We start from the raw sequence: 17,945 nt of genomic DNA on the forward strand, positions 1-17,945 counted from the left end.
TTGTCGAGCAGGGCCCTGATGTCGTTGGTGGCAGCGATGAGTGTAGGAGGATGGATATCAGACTATGGTTACCCCCAACTTTTTGCCTAGTGTTTAGCTGGTTTTCGACTTAGTTGGCCTGTGATCCTGCTAATCAGGGCCCCAGGCTATCTGTTCTCACTGTAAAATGGACTCCATGTACTTTAGGTACATCTCCAATTGGATATTGGGTCACCTTGTGAGCCCCTGTATAGTGTACCATAGGAACCCAGGGCATAGGTGCATCCAAGGCCTACCAGGGCCTGCAGCATGAATTATGCCACCCCTGGCTGGCCATCCAAATTGACACAATTGGCTGATTACACGACCTTGCCCCAGCTGAGTGATCACCCCTTGCTTATAGTATTCCTATATCTAACCTTATATATAGACACATATGCACCTATAAATCACTCCTATGGCAGGCCTTAACAATCCTGATGGGAGAGAGCTTAGTTTTATGTGAGATGAGGCTCTAGCATGAGCTGAGCCTGTCTGCAGCTTTCGGAACCATCTCCTTATAGCTGTTCTATGATATAGCCATACCATATACTCTTAAGTGCATTATAATCCTCGCGGTTATTGCTAACTTTGGTTTGGCTTTATCAAAACATGTGTAAGGTGTCATACGCTTTGGAATACTACCCCCTCGTCAGTTCTGGCGACGGGGGTAGCATTTCACCCTCCTAGAGGGAGAAGACATGTTGTTCCTGTTAATCCCGGTTAAAGTTAACCAGAGCCTCAGCATCACAAAATGGATGCTGCTGCCACAGACACAAGTCTGACCTCCTGCTGCTGGGAGTCCTTCCAGTGAGGGAGGCTTGGACAATAGATTTACTGCCTTGGGAGGTGCTAGCACCACCCCAGACAGGCCTTAGTGTATGGGGGCAGGGAGGGCTGAATGGAATAAGACACTGCCTGGGGCACACAAGGTGCTCCATGCATAGCCCGGTTCAAACCAGTTGCTGGGGGACTCCAGCCCCAGCGCAAAACTGGACAAAGGGAAAGGGGTGTAATCACCCCCTTCCCTGGTCCCACCCATAGGAGGGACCTAGCAGGTAATCCAGCCCCTTTGATTAGTATAAAGGTAGGAGCAGAGTCTAGAGACTTTAGATTTATCCTGAACTGAAACTTGAAACGAAACTCTGGACCTTCGACATTCTACTGCAACTAGAAGACTGAAAAATCTCCCTTGTGGCCAAGGAGTGACCACCCTGTGCAAACAGGCACCAACAGCGACTTGCCGGTTTGCTTTGTCAACACTCCCGCCGGAGCCTGAGTACAGAGCCAGACAGGAACTGGACTTCTCTGACCCCGATCCACAGCCACAGCAGAGCTGAGACCCGTGGAGGCGATGAGAGACGTGGGACCAGACATCTTGGAAAACCTGCTTCTTGCGCAGCTTCTGAGGCACCCTCGAAGTTGTGCATTGGGGATTGAGAAGCCCCAGCCCCGAACACCTTTTGCACCGACGCACAGCCCTCCACACTCATCGAGTGCCGCGTGGGTCCTGCTTGTGTTTTTGTGCTCAACGCGCCTTTCCGGTCACTTGCCCGTTGGCTAGTGGCCTCTGTGAAGGCGAACCTTTGAATTTGCACCGCTTGCCTGGTTGCTCCAGGCTTGCTCCTGCTTCCCTGAAAAGGAAAAGCCCCCCCCAGACCTTGCTGGTCTGAACAGAAGCCCATCTTCGATTCCTGTGTGGGTTGCATTTGCCAAGGCCTGTTGACTCCGATCCGGAAGCCGACACCGCCGACAGCGAGATCCTTCGTGGGACAATCCATATCCAGCTCCTGGTCGTCGCCAACGCCTCCTGATCCACGTGGCTGCAGAGACAAGCTTTGCATCTTCACCTGATCGCACCAGACATCGCCTGGTTCCTTCCTGGTCACTGGCTAGTGACCCAGACTCTGTCCTCTCTGCTTTCAGGTACTCTTCATCCTCGATCCACCCTTGGATCCAACCGGACATCTTCCTCCTGTTCGCCTGCAGCATCTTTTTACAGGTCTCCATAGGATTCAGCGTCGAAACCCGACACAACTTGACACCTATGCACCCGGCTCCTGTGGGTGAGGTAACGCGAGTACTCCGGTGCTCCTGTGGGTATTGACTATCCAAGTGTCCTAGTTTTCAGTAGCTTTCTCCTAGTCCATCCGGAAGCGTCCTAAATCAACTAGTTTCTAACTTTTACATTCCCAATGTATTCCTATGAGAACCCGCGTGTGTGTTTAGACACTGCACACGCATCCCGTGGGCCTCCTGCTTCCTAACTCTCGTTAGCTCAGTGTAGCCCCAGCGATTCCCTAGGCCCTAGACCTACTCCCTGTTCGTGACGTAGTTCTTATACCACTATTTTAATATATGGTTTGCAACGCCCCTAGGTCACGACTGTATTTTGTGCAACTTATTGTATGATAATTGAGTAACTTGTTATGTGCTTTGGCCTTTGACCTCATAAAGAGTTCAGAGGGGTTTTGTTAGTAATAAATACATATATATTTGATATATAACCTGTGTGGTGACCTTTCATTTGGTATTCAAGGGGTTACATATGGTAAAACAGCTGGCTTCACATGCTCTCTGAAGTTTTAGCCTAAGACTGCTTTGTCCATGCTACCACTAGAATAGCTGGTCTATAAGGTTGACTTTACAACCATCACCATAAGGGTTGTTTGGACTGGTGCAAGGTGCTCACTAGAATAGTGAACATCATATACCAGGCCAACTTCTCACAGTGGTGAACCGCGGTTGACGTGCCCATGTGGGAGCTACTAGAATCATCTTGAGAGACGGTTGTCTAAGCTTGCATACCACTAGTGGTATTAGTGGTATAGGCGGAAAAGCATACGCAAATCTTTTACGTTTTAGCCTAAGACTGCTTTGTCCATGCTACCAATAGGATAGCTGGTCTATAAAGGTGGACTTTACAACCATCACCATAAGGGTTGTTTGGACTGATACAGGGTGCCCCCTAGAATAGTGGACATCACATATCAGGCCAACTTCTCACAATGAGGGCACTTAAAGGGCTCTCATATTAGACAAAGCTACCACTGACAACTGGCTAGACTTGTGAATAATCAAAGTCCAAAAGAAAGAGTAGTTAAACTTCCTGTGAGACTACACACTAATTCCCCTAGAACTGTGCCTTCATAGTTGGTTTCCAGCGTAATTTCACCACAGCAAAAATGGGTCGAGCAGCTGCATTAATCTCTCGGCAGAGATGCAATTTTTAAACGGGGGGGGGGGTGGCTAGCAACCTCTTTACAACCTGCTCCAGCAGATGCAGTACCAGTTCCAAGCACGTTTGCTTGGAGCTTTGAAAAATCAGGCTCCTGAGCAGTGAAACGAATGCGGAGTGGATGCTCATGTTGGGTCCCTCTGCAAAACTCTTAATGCGATAACATTTATTCAATAAGGTTATTTTCAGTCCTGCCTCCGAGTGGAGGTATCCCCTATCAGTTCAAAAGAAGGGAAAGCATTTTTTTTAAAAACATTTTTACGTTTTATTGAGCGCGAACTAGCCTCGAGAAATCGGGTATCAGAGCGCTTTACACAAGCACCAGTTTTTTTTACAGATGGACACATCAATTTTTGTTAGGCACGGGGAGATTAAGTGATTTGCCCAGCATCAGAGGATGTTGAGGAGGGGGGCGTGGCCAGCCAGGCAACATGGTGGACGTGACTCTCTAGAGCTCCGTCTGTAGCACCCTGAATTATCCTGAAATTTCCTTGAGAGAGTGGTTTCAGCTCACCTACACGGGACGGAGCAGGTGCGGCCTTGGCTGCGGAGTCCGCCGGTGTGCGAGACGGCAGACATAGAGACTGCAGTGGAGAGGAGTAAAAAACGGCGCGAAATCCGGCCGGGGCCTAGACAGGCAGGGAGGCCCCCGGGTTTGGCGCTGAAGTGGAGGCGGAGAGAGCCGGGCCAGATCAGCGCTGCGGACCCCTGTGCGGACCGGCGGTGTGCAGCAGCAGCCCTGGCGTGAGAGGCCAAGAGATCGGAGGCGCCGGGGGAGGCCGGGGAGGGCCGCGAGGCGAGGCCCTGAAGCGACTGGGCCCGCGGTGCCGGGAGCAGAGGAAGGAGAGCCGCGTTTGCCCAGCACCTTGGAGAGGCGAGGGAGCCCCACACTCTGCGCGCCTGCAGGAGGTCCTCCTACGGGCGCGGCAAGAAGAGAGAAGCGGAGGTGAGGTTCCGACCAACGGCGGACACTGAAAGCAGGGAGGCAGGCTGCAGCATGCCCACCCTGGAGTTAGTGTGCACTGCGGGCTCAAAGCTAGGCTGAGGGAGGCGGCGGAGAATCGGCGGACCCCTGAGGTGCACTGCGGAGGCCCAGCGGCGAACAAGAGAGGTGAGGCTTGGCCCTGGTGAGCGGCCACTGCGGAGACACTGTTGGAGCCTGCTGCCGGCCAGTGAGACACTGGGGCATGGAACACTGCGAGCCGGCTGACTAACGGCTGCGGGGGCACTGGACGCTGAGGCTGGAGCCAGGGGGCGCAGTGAGGACGCGCATCATTCCAATCAAAACCAGGGGGCACAGCAGGACGGAGGGGGTCGGGACGCGGCGAGCTGCAGACTACATTCCTCAGGCACCATTTCGCCTCGGGCGCCAATTTGCACGTCTGCATGACAAGAGTCCAATGCCCCCGCCACCCGGATCACTTCAGTCGTTCCCCCTGCTGCGGGCATCGCTAGGTGCTGAAACCGCGCCAGCAGCACGGAACTGAGAGGAGAGGGGAACGCCCCCCCTGCATTACTGGAGCGGGGGTACACCTAGGGGAGCGTTGCTGTCCACAGACACATGCCACAGGGGTTGGAGTTAATCTGTGTATCGAGAGGCTCCCAAGGACCCAGGCAGAGGCACCAGACGGCGGAGACCTACCGCAGCTAATCCTCAATTGACCAGAGCGCAGCCCTATCTGGTGGAACAATCCTGATCCCCCTGCAGTTCGGTGCCCCGGGGGAGAGAGGCAGGAAGAAGGCTAGGCCCTGGTGAGCGCCCGGGGTACAGCGCGCCGGACATTTATTGGCTGCGAGGCACTGGGTGTTGCAGAAGAAGCCGAGAGACACGGCCGGGCGGCAGAGGACGGAGACACGAGGTACAGGGAGTGTGACTGGCCGCAGACTGTACTGTAGGGGCGCCATTTTGACCCGGAAGCCATTTTAGGCACCCATGTGATGAGAGGCCCCTGTCCCTAGGCCACGACAGTTGATCCCTTTGTTGCGGGCGCTGCCGGACACTGAGACTGCGCCAACACTACGTAATTGGGAGGTGCGGGCCCATCTGTATGGCAGGCGTGGAGGTGCATCTGGGAGGACATTGTTGTTTGCGCCCCCGCACACACCTGACAAGGGGTGCGCTGAGGATCTGGAGCCAGCCTGTGCGGAGATCAGCTCCTAATTGCCCCAGAGTAGATGCCCACCAGCGGAGTCCTACTTTAGCTCATTTACATTTCGCCAACGCGCAGCCCTGCCTGCTGGAGTAAGACTGCTCTCCCCACAGCGGCCACCAGGAATAAGGTAGCCCAAAGAACATTAGAGAGAGGGTTGCTGACTGTATCTGCCGGCCCTACCTGGATGAACAAGCCTGATCCACCTGCAGTCGTAACTAGCAACCAAACTGGCCAGGAAACAATTGGGGGAAGGTTGCTGCCTGTACTCACTGGCCCTGATGGGAGAGGGCTCACAAAGGAGTCTGGGAGTCGGACTGTGAGGTGCATTGTCCTTGGACACCTAGGCGGCGGCCTCTGGGGGCCCGTCTCATCCCAGTTGGTGTCCTCCTAGTTGGCGCATAGTGTCGGTTGTTTGGCTGATAGGAGCGGGAGCCCCCCCCCCCCCTCACCCCCTGACACCACTACTGGTCCCGCAGTCAGCCGTGTTGATGCCCACGGCGCAGCAAATTGTAATGGGCAGGCTTCGGGACAAAACGCAGACGAGGCAACAGGACGCGAGCGGCCCCGATCCCCCGCAGGAGCAGAGGCGGATGGCCATGGAACCCACGGCTACTCTAGCGGCGGTGGAATGCATAGGGACGACCCTGGAGCAAACTAAGTCGTCTCTAGAAGTGCGGATTGAGAAAGTCACATCTGACTTCATGCTGCTGCATGCGGACCACCGTAAATTGTCAGGGTCAGTCACGGAGCAACGCCGAGTGGTCCAGGAACTGCAACCTGTGGTGCGCAGCCATGCCTCAGCCCTGCAAAACCTGATCGATAGAGTCCATGCACTAGAGGACCGCGCGGAGGATGCGGAAGGACGCTCTCGGCGCAGAAATGTCCGAGCGGTAGGCCTGCCAGGGTGGGAAGAAGGGATAGACCCTGAAAGGTACACAGAGACCTGGCTGTGGACAATTTTTCCAGTTGGAGTGCTGTCCCCTCATTTCGTGGTGGAAAGGGCGCACAGGGTACCGGCGCAAGCTCCGAGGCCAGGAGCTAGGCCCCGTCCGTTTCTCTTCAAGCTCCTTAACTACAGAGACCGGGATACGGTGCTCAGAGAAACTCGGAAGATGAGTGACCTTCAGGTGGGCAACAGTCACATGATGCTTTTCCCGAACTACACAGCAACGGTACAAAGGAGGTGTGGCTCATATATGGCAGTGAAGAAACAGCTGCGGGACCTGGAACTGCCCTATTCATTGCGGTTTCCCTCTCGTCTGCGAGTGGTCTCCAAGGAGGGCACTCTATTCTTTGAGGCTCCGTCGGAAGTCTGGGACTGGCTGGAGGAGACCGGGCAGTGGACGGGGACGCGGCCGACGGGCCCGGAAGACGGCGGATGGCAAGAGCAACGCTCCAGGAGGAGGAGGAAGAGAGGGGTCCGGCGAGGAGCAGGCTTGGGACAGACGGCGCCCAGCCCGGAGAAGATGCGGCAGGAGCGACAGGAGGCGCTGGAGGCGGTCGCGACACTGGGAGCGGTGAATGGGCACGGAGGCCCGGACCACAGACCACAGAGTGGGACTGGAGCTAGCGGATCGTCCTCACCGTCCACTGTAATGTCGGAGGATGTTACGCTGCCTGTGGTGACACCCCAGACAGCGGACTACATAATGTGTCTGATGGCGGATCAGGGATAGTCTGCTGTATTGCCAGTGTTCAGTGCAAAGTTCATTGTATCCTTTATATGACCGCTGTCGCATACTGATATACTCCACTGCTGGCTCTGGAGCCTCACGTTTGAGCAAACCTATAACTAGGAATTGTTGGCGCAGCGCAGGTACACAATCGTGCCTTCCTCTGGGAAGCAGGTTTAATCACCACTGTGCAGGGTGGTCTACATGGGTGACCTACATCAGCCCGGTCCGCTTCATTGTCTGTGATTCACCAACCACAGCTCAGCAGCGCTAAGGGCCCTAGATGAGGGAGCAACCTAATGACATCACTGACTGCGCATTCCCCCACACGCACGTAAATTGCGGTCACGACACTTTAAACGGTAGTCACCTTGCCTGGTCTGGACGCATTCCCTGCTGGGAATACGCCATAAAGTTACAATGTTCGTTCTGGTTCGCATGTTTCAGAAGCGGCACTTAGGAATCCCCGCCCGAGAGCCCACCCCTTGGCCCCGCATGACGCGCCCCCTGACTCCCCGGGTGGTTACACAACAGCACAACACATGGTGTGTACTAACATCATGACCTGGAACATCCGCGGCATTCACCCCCCGGCGCGTCGGTACTCTGGCTTCGCATTTATGCAGCGTCACCAGGTGGGGATTGCGCTTCTTCAGGAGATGCACATGTCCCGAGTGGAATTAGAGAGACTTCGCAGGCGATGGAGGGGACAACTTCATGGTACGACCTATTTAGCGCAAGCGCGCGGCACTCTGATTTGGGTGAGGGCAGGTGTTCCCTTTGCATGTACTGATACGCAGGTAGACCCAGATGGGAGGTACTCCTTTGTGAGGGGGAGGCTCAATGGGCAGGAGATACTGTTGGGTTCTATTTATGCCCCCAACACGGAGCAACCTGCTTTCCTGGCGTCCTTAAATCCCATACTTCAGCGGTACGCAGGCCTCCCCTGGCTGTTGGGCGGTGACTACAATATGGTGCTGGACACGCAATTAGACAGCTCCTTTCCGCCCCTTCGTGCAGTGGCAGCGACCTCGGCAGCGTGGGCTCACAGGGACTGGTTAGCGCACTGGGGCATCCACGACCTTTGGCGCACGCAGCACCCTACAGACAAAATATATTCATACTACTCGGCGGTGCTCGGTCTCCATGTCCGCCTGGACCAAATAGTAGGCTCCCAGTCCCTGCTCCCGCATCTGACTAAGTCGGAATACCTAGGTAGGACGCACTCAGATCACAATCCCTACGGTTTCAGCTTAGCTGGGCGGCGGACAGACCCCCGGTGCCCGCTTGGCGACTACAGCCGGCTGCGCTGGAGGCCGCCGAGTTTAGGTCTTCATTGGGCACTGCCATTCTATCCTACTTTGAGGAAAATGAGGATTCAGTGAAGGACCCTATGGTGGAGTGTGATTCCCACAAGGCGACTATCCGGGGGCACTGTATAGGGGCCACATGGAACATCCGCACACAGATGTCTGCGTCTCTAACCCACATAGAGTCCGAGCTTCTGCAGTATGAGCGGGAGGGGGAAGGAACGGGCAGGCATGCGCTAAAGCTTGAGGAGCTTCGTGGTGAGCATGCGGTCCTACTTGAGCGACTGCGATGCCATAACTATGCAGCGCATACTGCCAAGACGCACACGAAGGCAGATAGGGCTGGCCGTTTGCTGGCCTGGCTGATACGGACAACAGAGCGCAATATCCAGAATGGTGCCATCCGCTCTGGGGACGGGACAGTGGTGTACACGCAGCGCGAGATCCACCGGGCGCTTACCGATCACTACCAGGACCTGTATAGAGCTCGAGGTACGGGTCAGGAGTATGCGGAGACTGATTCCTGGAGTCAGTTGCATTGCCTAATGTCCCAGAAGCCCAGAGGGCAGAGCTGGGTGCCCCGCTCACGCTAGAGGAGGTGGGAGATGCGATTCAGGCACTGGCGACGGGGAAAACGGCAGGGCCGGACGGGATGCCGGCTGAATACTATAAAGCGAATAGGGACATTCTAGCGCCTCAGCTCCTTCAGATGTTCAGGGCATCAATTGACGAGGGCCATCTTCCGTCCTCTCTACGAGAAGCGTTTTTGGTGTCCCTACCTAAGCCCGACATAGACCCCATGTCCCTGAGCTCCTATCGCCCGTTGGCGATGCTTAACACCGACTATAAGATACTAGCCAAAATACTTGCAGAGCATCTGGCGCCGATGGTTCCGCATTTAGTCCACCCGGACCAAAATGGTTTCGTACCAGCGAGGTCCACATCTCTGAATCTCAGGAGATATTTCCGAGTAGCGAGGGAGGCGGCAGCGGTCTGGCCCAGAGCGGGGTGCCTGGTGTTGGACTTAGAAAAGGCCTTTGATTGCCTTGAGTGGGGCTATCTGCTGGCGGTATTGGAGACATACGAACTGGAAGGAAACTTCCTGCAAATGGTGGGACTTTTGTACAGGAACCCTGTGGTCCGCGTCCGGCTGGGACCGTTTGTTTCGGAGGAAGTGGCGGTGGGCAGGGGCACCCGGCAGGGGTGTCCTCTGTCGCCGCTGCTCTTCGCGCTGGCCATGGAACCCTTAGCTGCGGCCATGAGACAGCTCCTGGCGGATGGTATCCCACTAGGCGACGGCGTCCACCAAGTATCGTTATACGCTGATGACCTATTGGTCTTTGTCAGAGACGTGGACCGCATGCCGAAGCAACTGGTCCCACTGCTGAGTCGCTTTGCCGGTCTCTCGGGGCTCTGAGTCAATGCAGGCAAGTCATGCCTCTATGCCTTTAACAGCGAGGTTTCTGATCCGGAGTACAGCCTCCATGGCACGCGAATCCAGTGGCGGGCGGACACACTTATATACCTGGGGATCCAGATCTACCGCCGGCCGGCAGACCTGATGGACGGGAACCTGGGAAGAGAGGGGACGGCGCTCAAGGCCCAGATAGGCTTCTGGTCCACGCTCCCTCGCCTTCTCTACTATTTTGCGAATCTGCCTTTGTTCGTGCCTGCCATCGTCCCGCTTTCTGGATCTGGGGATGGTAACAGCGGTGCGGCTCCTTACCAGGAGGTGGAAGGCAAGTGGCTCGCCCAGCGTGCAGGCATTGATCCTGGCCCTCCTGTCGTGGGCCCGAGCAGAGTGGACTGCCATTCGGAGAGAGGAAGTAGTGGGGCTCCGCAGGGAGCCCATGGCGGAGTGCTGGGAGGGCATGCTTAACGCCCTGCAGGCGGCAGGGGCTAACACGACTGAGGGGGCGGTGGGGGACTCAGTAGACATGGTGGGTAGTAGAAGGGAGGGGTGCGCAGCGAACAACACCACTGATGCACAGGCTGATGCACGCCATGGGATTGTGGCGAGGGTGGAATAGGAATGGAGGTATGCACACATGATTAAGGGGCGAGGAGAAGAGGTAAGACCAAGAAGGGGGACAAACAACATAAAGAAAGGGGGGGTGTTTTGTACTGTATCCTGGTGACAATGCCGTCTTTTGATGTTCTTGTTTTCTTGCAAATGTTTTGATTGCAATTGAGTTACGAATGTAAGACTTGTCTCTCCGCGCAGAAATGGGACGCAATGACTCTTGTATGCTGCGGGCATGTCTGGGCATCCAGGACTTAGCCACATGCCATACAGGTGTAACTGTAGTAGCGCCTTATTGACTTGCCGCACGGCCAGTGCATTGGCAACTAGACACAGTTGTGGAATTACCTAGATGTTAAGGGTGCACCCAATGTAATGTTAAAAATGAAAATGCCAATAAACAAACAGAGTTGACAAAAAAATCACAGGATGTTGAGCGTCGTCGACGAGACTCGAACCCGGTTCCCCCGCTCCGAAGTAGATTGCTCTAGCCGTAAGGCTACATCGTCTCCCCAGTCACTAATGTAACCAGAATTTGGACCTTACAAAATCAATTTTGTTCCTTTCACACTTTTATCACATACTGCTACTCTTTCTTCGCACTATGAAGTGTCCCCAGTTTTCCTTCCACACCTACCAGTTTTCTAATTGCATCGTGCACTGCTTACCTTCAACTAAACACTGTTAACACATTTCACTTTTGTATTATACAGTTGTCCTTCAGTTAACTTGAGCCATGCTGTACCGTAGACTCTTGTCCGATAAAATGCTATTCTTTACCATAGTAATTCGGTGCTGCCATTTGTAACCAATGCCAGGGATTGAGCTACAATACAAAGGATTCAAACAACTTCACAGCGTGTGGTTTCCTGACTCAACAGCACCCACGAAAAGCTCTGCTTCTACCACACATAGCTGACCCTATCTCCTTATATTACACAGAGATGCACCTTGTGCCGTACAACTATTGCTCCTCTCCACTTCTGTAATGAGGTGGTGTCCTCTTTACAGTCTTGTAACTCTTTACAGTCTTGTAGAGTACCGACCCTGTCCAGGCGTACAATATACTCTTACGTTTGATAGCATGCCACCATGCTGACCGTCATTCGTTGTTTCGCTTTACACTGCATGCGTTAGCATAGCACTCACAGAAGCTTTGCAAGTGATTCAAATACTATAAACCGTTTTTACCTGTAACAGCACGGCATTCTTTCATTTCTTTACCTGCAAAATAAATATATATTTGTTCGTGTATTTGTTCATAGGCATTTTAGAGCAGTCGCGCTTCACAGCAACCTTACAGTACAAAACTAGCATCCTCGATGTTCACAATGTTCTGCAAACAAATTAGCCCAAGCATAAAATAACATGCTAAACAACTCGACACATCTAATGCATCTGAACAACTAACTAAAAGGGAAACAACTATACACTATCTAAATTGCATTCCAAGCTGCACTTTCTAATTAAGTGACTACAGTAGTCCGTGCTCCACTTACACGATTTTTCTCGAACTTCAGTCTGAGAATACGTTGCCCATCTGTGTGTGATTGCAATACTTCCGGGTCGCAAGTTAGCCAATCCAATGGCTAAATACAAATTGAGAGTCGATTTGGATGCCGCGGTAATATACAACCTACCGTTGGATTGCGGGCATCTCAGCCAATCATAGTGGCTAACAGAAGCCCGAAGTGCTCATTGGCTGATTGTTGCGACGTGCCTCTGCGGAATTAAAAAATAAATAAATTTAAAACAGCATTGGCTGCGAAACTTTGCCTTTCTATTGGTTTTGTTAATGTTTTTGTAAAGATGTTACACAGCAGTGCAAATGTCTTAACTTTTTTAAAGATTAACGGTATGATGCAGCCAGCTTTGACCACATTATAGCGGTTTTGTCATTTAAGATATGTTGCACAGCAGCTCATGCTGCTTTACATTATATGTGTAACAAGCATTGCCAAAACTAATAGGTCTAGCTCATGGGCACTCATAGTACGGCCCGCGAGCCTCCCTTGGCGGCCCGCGGACCTTGCAAACATCGTACCCATGTGTTTTTTTTATTTTTATAAAGAGTGTCTGCTGCAGCGCGACTCTCACGAGTCCCTGCTGCTCTGTGGGGGCCGGGCGATTCGCGCATAGCCAGAGTGGGGACTAAGATGAGGTGAAATACAACAAACCTCATTAGCATGCAAATGGCCTTTAATGACCTTTGAAGTGCTTGGGTGCGGCTGTGTGTGTGCTTGCCTGGAAGCTGTCTCAGGGCGGGCACACACAGGCAGGGTGAGATGACAGAGGGTGACAGAGGGAGGTAGAGAGAGGGAGGGAGGGAGAGAGGGAGTGAGGGAGACGGGGAGTGAGAGAGGGAGGGAGACGGGGAGGGGGGAGTGAGAGAGGGGGAGTGAGGGAGGGAGAGACAGACAGAGGGAAGGAGACAGAGGGAGGGATGGAGAGAGGGAGCGAGGGAGGGGGAGCGAGAGAGGGAGGGGGAGAGGGAGCGAGAGAGGGAGGGAGCGAGGGAGGGAGAGAGGGAGCGAGAGAGGGAGGGAGAGAGGGAGGGAGAGAGAGAGGGAGAGAGAGAGAGAGGCGTGAGAGAGAGAGGAGTGAGAGAGAGAGAGAGAGAAGGAGTGAGAGAGACAGACCGAGGGAGGGTGGGAGGGAGAGAGGGAGGGAGGGGGCGAGGGAGGGAGTGAGAGGGAGTGAGGGAGGGAGAGAGAGAGGGAGTGTGGGAGAGAGAGAGAGGGAGTGAGGGAGAGAGAGAGGGAGTGAGGGAGAGAGAGTGAGGGAGAGAGAGTGAGGGAGAGAGAGGAGAGGGAGTGTGAGAGAGGGAGTGAGAGAGAGGGAATGAGAGTGAGAGACAGACAGAGGGAGGGAGCGAGGGAGGGAGCGAGGTAGAAAGAGGGAGCGAGGGAGGGAGCGGAAGAGAGGGAGCGAGAGAGGAGCGAGAGGGAGCGAGAGAGGGAGCGAGGGAGGGAGGGAGGGAGAGAGGGAGTGAGACAGACAGAGGGAAGGAGACAGACAGAGACAGACAGACAGAGGGTGGGAGACAGAGGGAGGGATGGAGAGAGGGAGAGAGGGAGAGAGGGAGAGAGGGAGCCTGAGTGGGAGGGGAGAGGGAGCGGGAGAGGGAGCAAGAGGGAGGGAGAGAGGGAGCGAGAGAGGGAGGGAGAGGGAGCCAGGGAGGGAGAGAGGGAGGGAGAGAGGAACAGAGCGAGGGACAGAGTGAGGGAGAGAGCGAGTGAGAGAGAGAGTGAGGGAGAGAGGGAGGGAGAGAGGGAGTGAGAGAGAGGGAGGGAGAGTGAGAGAGAGAGGAGTGAGAGAGAGGAGTGAGAGAGAGGAGTGAGAGAGATAGAGGAGTGAGAGAGAGAGAGAGGGAGTGAGAGAGAGACGGAGTGAGAGAGAGAGGGAGCGAGAGGGAGAGAGAATTGTAGTTCTGAAAATTCTGAACTCGTGAATAAAACTTCATCGTAGCATGACGATTTTTATATCAAAAGACCGAAAATGGCTAGTACACTATGTACAAGCATTTTCGTCTTAATCAAGTGACGATTTCACCTCGAAATCATCCTTTTCGTTCTGAACCCTTGGCTTCCATTTTGCGTACAGCAGCCATTTTGTGAGTTGCCCTTTACATAGGCATATAATACAGCTAAATCTGATTCAAAAGGACACGTACACCTTGATTGACTTTTCTCTGACCTGGGCAAGTAGGAACCATTGCCCCAGGCCGAACCTGTTTGGTCAGTTCCTCTCCCAGTGGCCGAACAAGATAGCATCAAGGCACGACAGGCCATAAAACCCTTTGCATTGCACACCCACCCTGCCGAACCTTGCTCACACCTGTCCCTGCTCTTTTCTCTCACTTGCTTTATGATGGGGAGGTGCCCGGGTTTATTGGGGGTCCAGCGATATCTGATGAAAATGTTGGGCCTTGCCGAGTAATTTATTGTGGGCTGGACAAACTGAACTATGGCCTTGTCATCATGACTCTGCTTTTTCTTTGTAATGGAAGCATTTCTATAGTATAGTAAAATGTAAAGAATGTTTGCCTAAAGCACAATATTTCGTATAAAAAGAGAAGCCTGACTTTGTGAATTGCAGCAGTCTCCTGAGAACATACTTCCTGTGTGTTGTACTTCTAGGACGCTTGTTACCTTGGTTGCAGCCAATAAAATCGATCCTTGACTTCACCTAGAAGACTCTGAGTTTCTGTGGTCTGAATCAGGAAAGGACTCGAGGTCTTTGGGTGTGTTCCCTGGCACCGCTGGGTTACCGGTTCAGTACCGGTTCTGAAAAACCCAGTACCTCAGTTGGCGCCCAACGTTTGGGGCGATTCCAGCGGTACCGGTCCAGCCAGAGGTTCGTGAGGAGCTTCGTGTGAAAATTCTGGAGGAAAGCCTGCCACTTCATCGACCCCTGCATGTCGACGTGGTCCGAAAGTCTTTGCTGCGAGGTTCCCCGCTTCCCGACGGCTACAAAGGACAGCTGCCCTGGCTATCGCCCTGATTTGGACCCTTGAAGTTTGGTAGAGCGAAACGCTGAGACGAGTCTTCTGGTGATGTCATCGATATCTCAGTTAAGTATAAGTGGAGCGTCTCCCAGTCCTTAGTTGGTTCTTAGTTTTGGGTATCCTTTGGGATCGTTTTGTTTGGTACTTGCAAGTGCCAAAGCCGAAGGACTCGTGTATTCACGAGAAATATCGTAATCGATAATCCTTTGAAGTTTGAAGCTAGACTAGAGAGCGAAGATGCCTGGTCTTAGACTTGGAAATTTGTTTTGTCTTGGCTGTAGTAAAAAGGACTCCCGATTGGAGGACTCGTGTCCGGTTCCTCTGATTGGAACTCCAACATATGAATTATATGTGAAACACGGAGTAGGCCCCATCACATATAATGAAGTGTGGATTAAATACACCAGAAAAGACGGTGTTTTAAAATGGCCCCAATATGGTAGCTTTTATACCGAAATCCTAGATAACCTTGAAGTTAAACTTTTTAAGAAGAAAGCCCGGCCGGCGATGTTTGACTCTTTCCGCCTATGGCGTAAGGAAGCCAAACAAAAGGAAATTAAATTAGAGAAGAAAAATAAGAGAGAAAGGGGTATTTCGATAATGCAAGCTGCTATGCAGTATAAAGACAATGAAGAAGAACAGATGAGTGAGCAGTTGCACAGGCAACGTAAAATGGTGATAGACAAATGCTATCCAGTTTTGCCGCCTCTGCCTCCTGTTCCTCCACAGCACCCACCAGCTACTCTTCAGCTGGCTCCTGCTCCTCTGGTGCAGCCTCCTCAAGGCCCACCGATCACATCTGCTTCACCTGTGCTTTCTACGACTTTGCCTAGTGCACCTTCTATTTCCCCTGATGCTCCCTCTGCTATTGCCTCTGCTTCTGCCTTATCTCACACTATTTTTCCGCCCGTTCTTCCGTCAGTTTCTCCTTCCGTTCGACAGAGAATGGCCAACACTGTTACTAATCTTTTCTCACCTTTCCCCGGGTCGCCTAATACGACCCCTAACACGGAACGAAGACAGTTGTGAAGTCAACTGCCTGACTATCGAGAGAGAGATTTACTGAATCGTTTAGCGCATAAATGGGTTATGGACACTGTAAGATATGATGTAGAGTCTGTCATGGAAGTCTTCCGTCAATGGGAAGCACCGAAGCAGAGATACGTTTTTGAACAAATGTGTGTTTTTCTCTGTGAAGATTTGGAAGACAATGATCAGGAATGTAACCCGCCCGAGTTGTGTCGTGTGCGGTTCGATTTCGCAGAGGGCATGATTGTAGGTCCCGATGTCAAGAAAGCAGTTGAGATATTGTTGTCATATCGGAGTAAGGGAGGCACTTCTCAGTCACTATTTGAGCATGAAGCATCCGGTAGGAAAAGGGCGCGACAGTACCCCATGAGAGAAGTTCCCCCACAATGGAGAGAGGGTGACGCAAATGCTAACCCACCTATTCAGCCTCATTTTCAGCGTGTTTGGGTACATGTTCCTTGGAAGCGATCTGAAGTTTTGGCCCTTAAACAGACATTGCCAGATCCGCGTAAAAATCCTGCAGGGTATTACAAAGAGTTATCACAGACTGCTGGGTCATGCATCATGAATTTAGCCGAAATCGATATGTTATTTGGGAATGTTGTTCCACAGCCTTTATGGGGAAAGATTCGTCATACAGATCATGATCAGGAATTAGGTGATTCATGGGCTAATATTGCTGCTGCAGATGCCCTACAGACTGGTGGTGCTAAGCCTGAGCCTTTAGTAGCCGAACTTCCTGGTAAAATAATTGATTACATGAAAACGATAATGCCTGCGATGCGTGTAAACTGGGATAAACTGTCTGCATGTAAGCAGAAGAAAGATGAAACGGTGTCTGATTTCTTCACCAGGTTTGAAGAAACGTTTGTCGACCACAGTGGTCAAGATATGAGCACAGAAGGTGGTCAGAGATTGTTCGTCGATAAATTCGTGCACAATCTGCTTCCAGAGTTGTGTAAAAAGTTGAAAGATTCTGAAAGTTCATGGGCAGTTTCCTCTTCAGCACAGATATTGGCTACTGCACAGTACTATGAAAATCGAGACAAAGACGAGAAAGATAGAGCAGAAAAGAAAACGAAAGAATTGAAAACGAAGGTTTTGTTAAAGCAAGCATATCCACCACGTGGTAGTGGTGGTGGCCAGAATAATGGTGGTCAGAATAACTATCAGAGTAATTTTCAGCAGCCTCAACAGTATCAGAGGAACTCGCAAAGAGTCGAGTATACTCAGCCACGTGTCCCTGTAGGCCCCAATCAATGTTCATATTGCAAGGAAGAAGGTCATTTTAAGTATAGTTGTCCTATTCTGTTACAGCGTGCAAATGGTGGTTCAAATACAAGAGGTAGAGGTGTTCAGCAAGCATCTAGAGGTAGAGGACGTGGAAATGTCCCCCAAAACGCACGTCCCCTTCCACCTCAAAATTCGATGAATACGTTTGATCAGCAGAATAACGCATCTGGTAGGACAGCTCAGTACTATGCTGATGACTACTATACAGAAGATGAGCATTGGGAAGGTAATGATTGCTAGGACAGCCATAGACAAAGAGAGGGAGTTGTTTCAGTTCCAGTAGATCAGAATGGACCATACGTTGAGGTGATTACATCAGGTGTGTCAGAACCTTTTCTGTTGGATACTGGTGCTACAAAGAGTTCTATTATGCACTCCAAACTCCCTGGCGCACCTTTGTCTGGTGAAACGAATGTATCAGTAGGTTTTTCTGGCGCCCCGGTTAGAAATCCGATTTCTGACCCTTTGTCCCTTTCTGTTGGTCCCTGTGAATTAGAAGCACCCCTTATTCTGACAACTGGTTGTGGTGAAAATTTGTTAGGATTGGACCTGTTAAAAATATTGTATGCGACTTTGTACTGTTCTCCTTCAGGAGTACAACTTACTTTAATAATGTGGGTCTTTTAGAAATTCCACCATATGTTGTAACATTGAAAGCCAATGTTAAAATGCCACGAATTCCCCAATATAGAATATCTAGT

The 17,945-nt window shown here is 52.1% G+C and overlaps 1 protein-coding gene across 2 annotated transcripts in view; it reads right to left on the bottom strand.

Moving 5' to 3' along the window:
- The window catches only part of ERCC3 (ERCC excision repair 3, TFIIH core complex helicase subunit), a 2,074,468-nt gene that overhangs the window by 1,842,156 nt on the left and 214,367 nt on the right, over positions 1-17,945 (bottom strand). Inside the window, exons 1-2 of one of the 2 annotated variants that reach the window (XM_078676351.1) lie at positions 11,915-11,982; positions 11,607-11,639 (exon numbers count right to left, since the gene is read on the bottom strand). In XM_078676351.1, the coding sequence (XP_078532477.1) occupies positions 11,607-11,631 (25 nt within the window). In that variant the 5' untranslated portion in view covers positions 11,632-11,639; positions 11,915-11,982. Of the gene's footprint in view, positions 1-11,606; positions 11,640-11,914; positions 11,983-17,945 lie in introns of those variants that run through there. The other variant, XM_078676352.1, reaches the window with a different exon arrangement.

This window comes from Lissotriton helveticus, chromosome 2_1, assembly GCF_964261635.1.
Source record: "Lissotriton helveticus chromosome 2_1, aLisHel1.1, whole genome shotgun sequence".
Taxonomy (NCBI): domain Eukaryota; kingdom Metazoa; phylum Chordata; class Amphibia; order Caudata; family Salamandridae; genus Lissotriton; species Lissotriton helveticus.